The sequence below is a fragment of the Gobio gobio genome (assembly GCF_949357685.1).
Source record: "Gobio gobio genome assembly, chromosome: 17".
NCBI classification, from domain to species: Eukaryota; Metazoa; Chordata; class Actinopteri; order Cypriniformes; family Gobionidae; genus Gobio; species Gobio gobio.
Genome location: NC_137110.1, coordinates 1,590,851 through 1,602,714, shown reverse-complemented (window position 1 = coordinate 1,602,714; position 11,864 = coordinate 1,590,851). Strand labels below are relative to the sequence as shown.

Sequence of the window (11,864 nt, the reverse complement as noted above, 5' to 3'; positions counted from 1 at the left end):
TTTACACTGAAGTCTCACAGCTGTCAATCACAGCAGTGGGCGTTTACACTGAAGTCTAACAGCTGTCAATCACAGCAGTGGGCGTTTACACTGAAGTCTAATAGCTGTCAATCACAGCAGTGGGCGTTTACACTGAAGTCTAACAGCTGTCAATCACAGCAGTGGGCGTTTACACTGCAGTCTAACAGCTGTCAATCACAGCAGTGGGCGTTTACACTGCAGTCTAACAGCTGTCAATCACAGCAGTGGGCGTTTACACTGCAGTCTAACAGCTGTCAATCACAGCAGTGGGCGTTTACACTGAAGTCTAACAGCTGTCAATCACAGCAGTGGGCGTTTACACTGCAGTCTAACAGCTGTCAATCACAGCAGTGGGCGTTTACACTGAAGTCTAACAGTTGTCAATCACAGCAGTGGGCGTTTACACTGAAGTCTAACAGCTGTCAATCACAGCAGTGGGCGTTTACACTGAAGTCTTACAGCTGTCAATCACAGCAGTGGGCGTTTACACTGAAGTCTTACAGCTGTCAATCACAGCAGTGGGCGTTTACACTGAAGTCTAACAGCTGTCAATCACAGCAGTGGGCGTTTACACTGCAGTCTAACAGCTGTCAATCACAGCAGTGGGCGTTTACACTGAAGTCTCACAGCGGCCAATCACAGCAGTGGGCGTTTACACTGAAGTCTAACAGCTGTCAATCACAGCAGTGGGCGTTTACACTGAAGTCTAACAGCTGTCAATCACAGCAGTGGGCGTTTACACTGAAGTCTAACAGCTGTCAATCACAGCAGTGGGCGTTTACACTGAAGTCTCACAGCTGTCAATCACAGCAGTGGGCGTTTACACTGAAGTCTCACAGCTGTCAATCACAGCAGTGGGCGTTTACACTGAAGTCTTACAGCGGCCAATCACAGCAGTGGGCGTTTACACTGAAGTCTCACAGCGGCCAATCACAGCAGTGGGCGTTTACACTGAAGTCTCACAGCGGCCAATCACAGCAGTGGGCGTTTACACTGAAGTCTTACAGCTGTCAATCACAGCAGTGGGCGTTTACACTGAAGTCTCACAGCGGCCAATCACAGCAGTGGGTGTTTACACTGAAGTCTAACAGCTGTCAATCACAGCAGTGGGCGTTTACACTGAAGTCTCACAGTGGCCAATCACAGCAGTGGGCGTTTACACTGAAGCCTCACAGTGGCCAATCACAGCAGTGGGCGTTTACACTGAAGTCAGACACACCCCTTCAAACAAAGCATTTAAATCAGGATAGGAAAAATGTCTTTTATTTCTAAATTATGACCATTTTGATGTAAAAATTATACTAACATTATAACAAAACATAAAACAAGGCACTTCATGACCCTTTTAATATTTTATTCTTATACATTCCACAGAAAACAAAGTCGCACAGGTTTGGAAGGACATGAGGGAGAGTAAATGATAATACTAGCACCTTCAGACATCAAGAACGACTGATAAACTCATTAATAAACGAGTGAATGTGGGAAAGACACATCAACTGCTATGAAACGGTGTAATAAATGATATGTGTGATAAATAAATAAATGTGTGAACACCAGTCGGGACTCAAGAGCAGTGCCGCCATCTGCCGGAGACACTCTGATACTGCAGCTCATGGACATATTTAATAAAACACATCTCATAGTAACAAAGGCTCAAATAAAAACAACATGATGGATGATTACGCAACACCCTTTATTACATACTCAAATTTATACAACACAGGTAAAATATAATTCTACACAAGACAAATAAATTCATGTTGAAGACTCTGAGGCGATCGGATCGCGTGGGGAGTCGACTCCAAAAGATTCGATTCCTTGACTACGAATGGCCACGAGCCGTTCACGCGCACCTGAGAAAACAGGACAGAATTGATAAATGAATGAGCACGGTTAGTACACAAGTCTTCCATATCATCACAACTGAACGTCTGACAGACAGTAATAGTTTTATTTTAGGTCAGAACAGACGAATCGAGCTCAGACTGAGATCAGCACTGCTTTCTTCACTCTCTGTGCGGCGCATGCGCACGTCAGTTTGCGCAGTGGACTAGTCATCACTGATCACACACACATTACACGGGAATCGGTTCATATCGAGTTATTTTACCTCACGTTACCTTTGGCGGGAGCTCGGCGGTCTCTCACGCGGCTCCTCTCTCAGTTTGCGCGGCGGGAGACATCAGCTGACCTGTGACGCAACTTCCGTCAACGGCACAGTTTACGACGCGCTCTTAATTTTATGAATTTCAGACTAATTACAGTTGCTTTTTGGTGCTTTCTAAATAACACACACTTATATTAAAATATGGTTGTGATGAATAAAAAAAAACATAAAGCAGAAAATGAACGTCAGCTCCGCCAGAGATATTGTGATGATGGGGACTGTAGTCTTTTACCACGAATCATTCAGCGCGATTATTTAGGAAATAACGTGTGCTCACGGCTTTATCTGAAGCATATTCCACCAGTTATCATCCCTGGAACTCACAGTATTTGCTGGTTTATAAGTTATCGTTAAAAATCTATTTCCCTGTGGAGAAAAGTGAGTTTTTACTTCCGGGAACTCGGCTGTTTCGCTCTATTATCCGCAACTTTACCTATAAACTGCGGTGTTTAAACTCCAAAAATAGATACATTCAAAAAAGAGTGTTTAGTGGCCATTTTGTTGATGATTTATTCTATGTTTATTCACCGTACTGACGCCCGTTCGCACTCGCATCGTCTTTTTTGTAGCTAAATTTAGTATGCATAAATGTAAATTAGGAGGAAATAAGCCTTTGTTTTTAATTTTTAAATCAAAAGTTATACAATACTTAATATATAAGTAATTAAGTTAAAAAAAATTATATATATATATATCCACATATTCCTGCATAAATAAATATATAGATAATTAAAATAAATATTTAAATATATAAAATGAATGTTGGGGACATAAAATAAATCATGTTAAAGATGTGAGAGAGTGTGTGTGAGTGTGTGTTTGAGTGTGTGTGTGAGAGAGTGTGTGTGTGTGTGTGTGTGTGTGTGAGTGTGTGTGTGTATGTATGAGTGACTGTGTGTGTGAGTGTGTGTGAGAGTGAGTGAGTGTGTGTGTGAGTGTGTGTTTGTGTGTGTGTGAGTGTGAGTGTGTGTGTGTGTGTGTGTGTGTGTGTGTGTGTGTGTGTGTGTGTGTGTGTGTGTTCCGTGTTCCGTGTTCCGTGGCTTCCTTCAAAAATTGTATTTATTTCACCCAACATTCGTTTTATTTTTTTAATTATTTATCTCCTCGCACATTTAATTGTCTAAATATTTATTTATGCAGGAATATGTGGTTTTATGTATTTATTTGCACAATTATTTATGTAAAATTTTGTTTGTTTGTTTATTTGCGTAGGTTCATCCTCCATACCCCATTGACTGTAGTTGTAACTCTTTAAAATCAATACAAAAATAAAATAAAATAAAAAACCCGGTCTTTTGTCTCTTCTCACGTGAGCCGCTTTTTTTGTGTTGACTTTGGCGCCTCCCTTTACAGTGGCTCTGGCAGGGCTTCTGTACGACAGTCGCGGCGCTTTACGGCAGGGACAGTGGCTGTGTGGTGAGCGCGACATGCTTATTTTCTTCATTAAGCAGCGGATACGCGTTCTTCTAATGACTTATCGAGTGATGAAGTGAACGTTTAAACGCACAATGAGCTCAGTGTTCACTCAGATGCATGTTAAAGGAACGACATGCACATCTGTCAGTGCTTATTCACTGCTGGTAGTGTTTTCCTCGAGCTCTTTTCCATACAACACACAAAGTAACCAAATAAAAGCGGCATAACAATTTTGTGATGCACGTTATGTTATTTGTTTGTCCTTTTGGAGCTTAACAGACACATGAACTGTTGTATAGAAAAAAGCTTAGGTTTTGAACTACGAGAGAAAGTTAAAGGTGCAGTGTGTAATATTTAGGAGGATCTATTAAAGGAACACTCCACTTTTTTTGAAAATAGGCTCATTTTACAAGTCCCCTAGAGTTAAATAGTTGAGTTTTACCATTTTTGAATCCATTCAGCCGATCTTTGTATCTGGCGGTAGCACTTTTAGCATAGCTTAGCATACATTATTGATTCTGATCAGTCCATTAGCATCTCATTCAAAAAATGACCAAAGACACTTTCAATATTTTTCCTATTTAAAACTTGACTCTTCTACAGTTACATTGTGTGCTAAGATCGGTTTGATCGGTTCATGAAAAGGTTTACCCCACCCCCCTCAAACCGATTACAGTTTCATTCGCTTTGGGACTTTTAAACCGATTATAGTTCTCCATGTTAAGGCACCTAAAGAAACCGCATGCCAAGTCAATGTTTTCAAGTCAATCGGACTGACTGTTACGTAGCTATAGCCGTTTTTTGTTGTTTCCCCATTTTATAGCGCCACCAAGTGGCCAGTTGCCGCGTCCTTTTTCACGCGACCACAGACCGAGGCCGTACACAGGCGTACCAAGTTTGGTGAAATTATCTCATTTCGTTCAAGAGGGAGAGCTCTTTTAGTCAAAGTGGCCACGCCCACTTTGAACGTTTTGGCGAAATTATCGGAATCGAAATTATGGCTTTTTAAATAATTATTGAAAATCAGACTCCATTCTATTAATCTTGAACCAATGATTTCAATGATATGAGACACTTGAGTCGGTTTAGGAGTTATGAGCCATTGTGCACTTTTGAGTGCTGTAGCGCCCCCGTCAGGCCGATTGGGGCGAGCTTTGGTGTCATTATAGACGGTGTGAGTACAACCATCCCTCAAAGTTTCAAGTGTCTACGACTTTCGGTTTGGTCCTGCTGGTCAGTTTTAGCGGAGAACGCTGATCCTTGGGAATTCTAACAATAATCGCTCTTGAACACCTAAAATGGCCGCCCGCTCTTCAACACCTAAAATGGCCGCCCGCTCTTCAACACCTAAAATGGCCGCCTGGTGATTTTGAAGTGTTTTCAATCTGCCTTCTGTTGCTTTACCTGCACAGGTGAGGAGATTTGATGCGAGGAGCGCTGAGGGTTTTCTGTCTGGTGAGTGTTTGTGTGTTAACATCAGTGTTGTGTGTTCTGTTGATGTTCATCCGCTGTGTGTGTGTGTGTGTGTGTGTTTAGCAGTGTGCTGTGTGTGTGTGTGTGTGTGTTTAGCAGTGTTGGGGGTAACGCATTACAAGTAACTTGAGTTACGTAATAATATTACTTTTTCCAAGTAACAACGCATTACTTTTCAAATTTACAACAACGAGTTACTTTTTCAAAAAACTACTTTTTTTTTTACTTTTGTACATTAATTTGACTGACAGCTCTCCTGCCCCCATGTTGAGAAAAATAAGTGCAGAGGCTTGTGTGTGAACATGATGGTTATTGTAGATCTAGACTAAATGTGAGCATGTATTTATCTCACTTGCACAATAAAGATTCTGTACTCCTCAAAATTAATAAAATCAGAGAACTATGCAAACCTCCAATAATTAAATGTTAAATAAAACATTATTTTAATGCATAATCTACCTTTATATTTAATTTACCAATGTCTTGCTGCTGACCTTTGATGATGAAAATTACTAGAAGTTTTTATTGGTACATTTTTTTTCTCCTGCATCCTCTTCTCCATTATCCAGAGCTGCGCCCTCTAGTGTTCATGAGGGAATCTGCATTTTTACCTCAGCCTGGGGCGCATTATTTACATTTTGGTATGAAGAGGTCTTTACCGTTGCAGAAAAATATAACTTTTTTTTGTTATAAACAAAAACAAGCCCAGCCCAGGTGAAGAAAAAGTAACGCAAAAGTAACATAACGCATTACTTTTCTTAAAAAAAGTAACTAAGTAACTCAATTAGTTATTTTTTAAGGGAGTAACGCAATATTGTAATGCATTACTTTTCAAAGTAACTTTCCCCAACACTGGTGTTTAGACGGTTCTGTCGGGGGTTTTGATGCTGCCAGTGTTGCGTTGGATTGGATTGCGTGCGTTCTCCATGGCAACACAAACATACTCATCCGGCACTCACTCGGCGGCCTTCGTCACCTGCCCGAACGACACGGTGGCCAAAGAGCTGGCCAGGTACAACACAGCACCAAACACACCTGTAGAACAAGCCTTGACTGATAAATACTATTAAAAACGTAAATAAACTAGGGCTGTCAAAAGATTAATCGCGATTAATCGCATCCAAAATAAAAGTTTGTGTTTACATAATATATGTGTGTGTACTCTGTTAATTATTATTTATATATAAATACACACTCAAGCATGTATATATTTAAGAAAAAAATATTATTTTTATATATAAAACATTTATATTTATATATATATTATAGATTATATAAATGTATATACAGTATATACATGCATATATTTCTTAAATATATACATGAATGTGTCTGTATTTATATATAAATAATAATTAACAGAGTACACACACATATATTATGTAAACACAAACTTTTATTTTGGATGCGATTAATCGCGATTAATCTTTTGACAGCCCTAAAATAAACATAAACAGAGAAAATACAAAAGATAGAATATAGTGGGTCATTCCGTGTCACATCATTGGGGGTCTCAATATCTACGGGCCTGAACTATACAAGTTTCCAAAATAAATATTTATTAAGAATGAGAATCTGGAAGGATATTAAGATATCTTTAATACTTTTAGAGTTACAGGCTTTAGTTTGACTTTAGAATAACAATATTTATGGCACTCGGACAGGAATATTAATTCGTCTCTAACTCAATCCCTCTAGCGCCACCACCTCTCCAAAGTTGCACTCATGTTTATGCTAATAACTTTTTTTCCTCTGATTCCTTGGCTCAATACAATTTGATCGGTCATGAAACTTTTCCCGTCATTTTTTTAATTAACTGAAAAACCTACTTTTTCGAACTCCTCTTAGGCCGTTGCTCCAATTTTCACAAAAATGTAACCAGATCATCTTCAGACCATGCTGACAAAAATTTATGGAATTCAAGTTGATTTCTCAAATCGTTTTCGATAAACCCGCGAACAAATTTTACGTTACGGTTGCGAAAATACACTTAAGGCTATTTCTCTGCAACGCTTTATCGTATTCAAACCAAACTTGGTACATGTGATCACAAGCATGACCTGAGGCAACATACAGCGTTTAGGCGCAGCGCCACCTACTGGTCCGGAGATACAAAAAATGGCTATTTTTGCTTATAACTTCTGAACCGTTTGTCCAAAAATCATAAAAGTGGTCTCCTTAGATTTGGGACGATATCCAATTTTACCATATCGGCCATTTTAAATTATGTGCTAAAATGCTGTATTTTATGAACACATGAACGGATTGTTACGAAACTCGGTATGGGTCATCAGCTCGATGCCCTGAAGGAGCGTGAGAAGTTTTGAAACAGCGCCACCTAGTGGATAATTTGTTTTCCAAATGTTTATAACTTTGGGTGTGGTTGATTTATTTTCATGCGAGTAGCTTTTTTTGTCTCCTGAATCCTTGCCGAGTCCAACGATACCAGACTTACCAGGTTTCGACGTATGGTTTGTGCAGCGTGGTAATTTAGCGCTGAAAAAACATTAGCTGATATCTTCAAAACCGCTAGTCCGATCGAGACGAAACCAGCGTCAGAAGTTCAGAAACATAGGTCGATAGCTAAACGCTAATGCCCAAATAGTAAGGGGGAGTAAAATCCAATCAAAGTCAGGTTTCAGTCATTTTTTACGTGCTTTTTCATATAAATGTCTTTAACTCCAAATCGAAATGAGATATTTTCACATGTATGGGCACACTCCAGGGACACATTAAAAAATGGTAGGATTGTGCCTCTTGGTGGTGCTATAATTAAACAAAATATGACATTGGCACTATACAACTCAATGTTTTAATGTTGGGTTTTAACATTTTTGCTTAAAATTGTCTTCAAATGTCTTCGCTTATTTTTTCAGTTGGTCTGCTGATGCTTCTGTTGCGCTTGGCCCCGGTATTGCTGCTTGCAGCTATATTTGAAAATGAAAATATGCACAATTGACCAATTCGCTCATGGAGCCGCATTGAGATCTCCAAATCTCTGGGAAGGAACCATTGACGGCCTTTATGAATGAAAACCCCAAAAGAAATGTTAGTTAAGAACCAGAATCTAGAAGGATATTCAGATATCTTGAATATTTCTGGAGTTACAGGCGAGCAAACTTGAGTCACAAACACAGCAGAAGTGCTTATGTCCCATGTTTGAGCGCTCACTGTTGGCATATAATGACACACAGATTGATAAAGTCAACAGATTTCACTAATATATCGACCAATCTCTGTGTGAGAATACAATAATGATGCTGCCATCTTTCTAAAGTCATATTTACACGCCTGTGATTGGGCTCCAGAGCTCAGGTGGTCATTCTGAGCCTCCTCTACACAACAGAGATGACTCCATCAACACACATCTGAGACATTCACTATTCTGGCTTTATCACTGTTTATCTTTGTCTTTATACAGACAAAATATTAACAACATTTTTAAAAAAATGTAGCCGAGTTGTAGCTGGTTGAGTGTACACGGAATGACCCAACAGAATGTCAAAGATATTAACACAACACTGTTACAAAACACACAAAACAAAATGCTTGTTTTCAGTGCAAATGAACAGAAGAAATAATGATGTTTGCACAAATGTAACAATAAACAGCTTTATTGATTTACCATACTATAAAAACTTAATGCTGATTTTATATTAAGAATGAAGTAATATTGAATATATTGTGAATATTTGACTCAGCCCTGGTGTGTGTGTGTGTGTGAGTGTGTGAATAAATGTGTTTGTTTTCATAAACTCTCCTCAGAGGAATAGTGGAGAAGAAGCTGGCGGCGTGTGTGAACATCATCCCACAGATCACATCTGTGTGAGTATGAGCTGTGTGTGTGAGTGTGTGTTCTGTGGTTCTGACTTGTGTGTTCTGTGGTTCTGATGTGTGTTTGTGTTTGTGTTCTGCGGTTCTTGTGTGTGTGTGTGTGTGTGTGTGTGTTCTGCGGCTTTGATGTGTGTTTGTGTGTGTGTTTTCTGCGGTTCTGACGTGTGTGTGTTTTGTGGCTCTGTGTGTGTGTGTGTGTGTGTGTGTGTGTTTTGTGGCTCTGATGTGTCTTCTGTGGTTCTGACGTGTGTTTGTGTTTGTGTGTGTGTTCTGTGGTTCTGACGTGTGTGTGTGTGTTCTGTGGTTCTGACGTGTGTGTGTTCTGTGGTTCTGACATGTGTGTGTGTGTGTTCTGTGGTTCTGACGTGTATGTGTTCTGACGTGTGTGTGTTCTGTGGTTCTGAGGTGTGTGTTCTGTGGTTCTGACGTGTGTGTGTTCTGTGGTTCTGACGTGTATGTGTTCTGACGTGTGTGTGTTTGTGTTCTGTGGTTCTGATGTGTGTGTGTTCTGACGTGTGTGTGTTTGTGTGTGTGTTCTGTGGTTCTGACGTGTGTGTTCTGTGGTTCTGACGTGTGTGTGTGTTCTGTGGTTCTGACGTGTATGTGTGTGTTCTGCGGTTCTGACGTGTGTGTGTGTGTGTGTGTGTGTGTTGTGCGGTTCTGACGTGTGTGTGTGTGTTCTGCGGTTCTGACGTGTGTGTGTTCTGTGGTTCTGAGGTGTGTGTGTGTGTGTGTGTGTGTGTGTTCTGTGGTTCTGACGTGTGTGTTTGTGTGTGTGTGTGTGTGTGTTCTGTGGTTCTGACGTGTGTGTGTTCTGACGTGTGTGTGTGTGTGTGTGTTCTGACGTGTGTGTGTGTGTGTGTGTGTGTGTTCTGACGTGTGTGTGTGTGTGTGTGTGTGTGTGTTCTGTGGTTCTGACGTGTGTGTGTTCTGTGGTTCTGATGTGTGTGTTCTGACGTGTGTGTGTTTGTGTGTGTGTTCTGTGGTTCTGACGTGTGTGTGTGTGTGTGTGTGTGTGTGTGTGTTCTGCGGTTCTGACGTGTGTGTGTGTGTGTGTGTGTGTTCTGTGGTTCTGATGTGTGTGTTCTGTGGTTCTGATGTGTGTGTGTTCTGACGTGTGTTTGTGTGTGTGTTCTGTGGTTCTGATGTGTGTGTGTGTGTTCTGTGGTTCTGACGTGTGTGTGTGTTCTGCGGTTCTGACGTGTGTGTGTGAGTTCTGCGGTTCTGACGTGTGTGTGTGTGTGTTCTGTGGTTCTGACGTGTGTTTGTGTGCGTGTTCTGTGGTTCTGACATGTGTGTGTGTGTTCTGTGGTTCTGACGTGTGTGTGTTCTGACGTGTGTGTGTGTTCTGTGGTTCTGACGTGTGTGTGTTCTGTGGTTCTGAGGTGTGTGTGTGTGTTCTGTGGTTCTGAGGTGTGTGTGTGTGTGTGTGTATGTGTGTTCTGTGGTTTTGACGTGTATGTGTGTTCTGTGGTTCTGAGGTGTGTGTGTGTGTTCTGTGGTTCTGAGGTGTGTGTGTGTGTGTGTGTGTGTATGTGTGTTCTGTGGTTTTGACGTGTATGTGTGTTCTGTTGTTCTGACGTGTGTGTTCTGTGGTTCTGACGTGTGTGTGTGTGTGTGTGTTCTGACGTGTGTGTGCGTTTGTGTGTGTGTTCTGTGGTCCTGATGTGTCTGTGTCTGTGTGTGTGTGTGTTTTGTGGTTCTGATGTGTGTGTGTGAGCATTATGGGTTCACGATATATCGATTCAATATCGTTATTGCGATATCACGTTGCCCGATATTATATCGAAAGTCTCGCGATAATTATACAATATTTTGTTTATGACAAAATGAGACTTGTTTCACTGTATATACATTCTTTATCGGAACTATTTTTTGGAAACCGGGTCCCTCCTACTCGCTCCAAAGCTAACTGTCATTCTCTCACTTCTCCCTCGCTCTCCCACACAGTCACCGCCCCCCCAAACACACACACACACAAACACACACACACTCTTGTCGGGCCGGCTCAACGCATACACCAGCGCACAACTAAACGAAGTGAAAGGACCTAAAGAGAGAGCGATGGGAGCAAAAGAAAGAACACAAAAGTAAGAAAATTAGTGTTTCTCAGGGAGAAGAAGAAATACTTAAGAACCATGAAACTACCCCGAAAAACTGTTAACGTTAATACGCCAGATCTAGCCAAACAAGTCTCGCTAGTGAGTGCTTTTGCTAAGAACTCAAAGACAAACCGAATACTTTTTTATTTCATTTATTTGTATTGTTTCTAACATGCCCTGTTAAATAGACATGCTCTTTATTTATTATATACTGCACAATAGGGATGCCACAATTCTCAATAGAATATTGAACCGTTCGGCACGGCATTCACGGTTCAATACGAGCTTTTGAATTGCGTCGGTTTCGCATTTATTAACTATTTTTCTTTCTCTCCGTTTGAAATATTTCTGTTTATTTCGGCTCTGAGGCCCCGTTTACACGTACATGGTCATGAGCGTTAGAAGCAAAACAAATGTGGGCGGGTCCTCAGAATTCTTTGACTGGAGTAGATGCCAATTACATTAAGTACAAATATACCGCTTTGCTTGCTAAACGTATAGTTCGGAAAGACAAAATTACGGAAATCGCCATATCATTGAGAGCGGCAGTAGTGTAGGGGTAAGACGCACCGCATCTAGTTTTGACACAAATCGACCCGCGGTTCGAGTCCGGCTTTCCTCGAACTCAATCTACTCCCTTTTCCCGTCACATATCAGATCAGAAAGGCATTTATGTTCTGCGGTTCTGACATGTGTGTTTTGTGTCTCTGATGTGTGTGTGTGTGTGTGTGTGCTGCGGTTCTGATGTGTTTGTGTTCTTCAGTTCTGACGTGTGTTTGTGTGTGTTCTGTGGTTCTGACGTGTGTGTGTTCTGTAGTTCTGATGTGTGTGTGTTTGTGTGTTTTCTG

General features: G+C 40.9%; 1 protein-coding gene across 2 annotated transcripts in view; it reads left to right on the top strand.

Annotated features, from left to right (window-relative positions):
• The first annotated feature begins 1,901 nt into the window (after nucleotides 1–1,901).
• LOC307140979 (protein CutA homolog) overlaps nucleotides 1,902–11,864 on the top strand; it is a 12,490-nt gene continuing 2,527 nt past the window's right edge. Inside the window, exons 1-4 of one of the 2 annotated variants that reach the window (XM_079840843.1) lie at nucleotides 1,902–1,916; nucleotides 5,020–5,062; nucleotides 5,944–6,092; nucleotides 8,846–8,905. In XM_079840843.1, the coding sequence (XP_079696969.1) occupies nucleotides 5,033–5,062; nucleotides 5,944–6,092; nucleotides 8,846–8,905 (239 nt within the window). In that variant the 5' untranslated portion in view covers nucleotides 1,902–1,916; nucleotides 5,020–5,032. Of the gene's footprint in view, nucleotides 1,917–3,555; nucleotides 3,608–5,019; nucleotides 5,063–5,943; nucleotides 6,093–8,845; nucleotides 8,906–11,864 lie in introns of those variants that run through there. The other variant, XM_079840842.1, reaches the window with a different exon arrangement.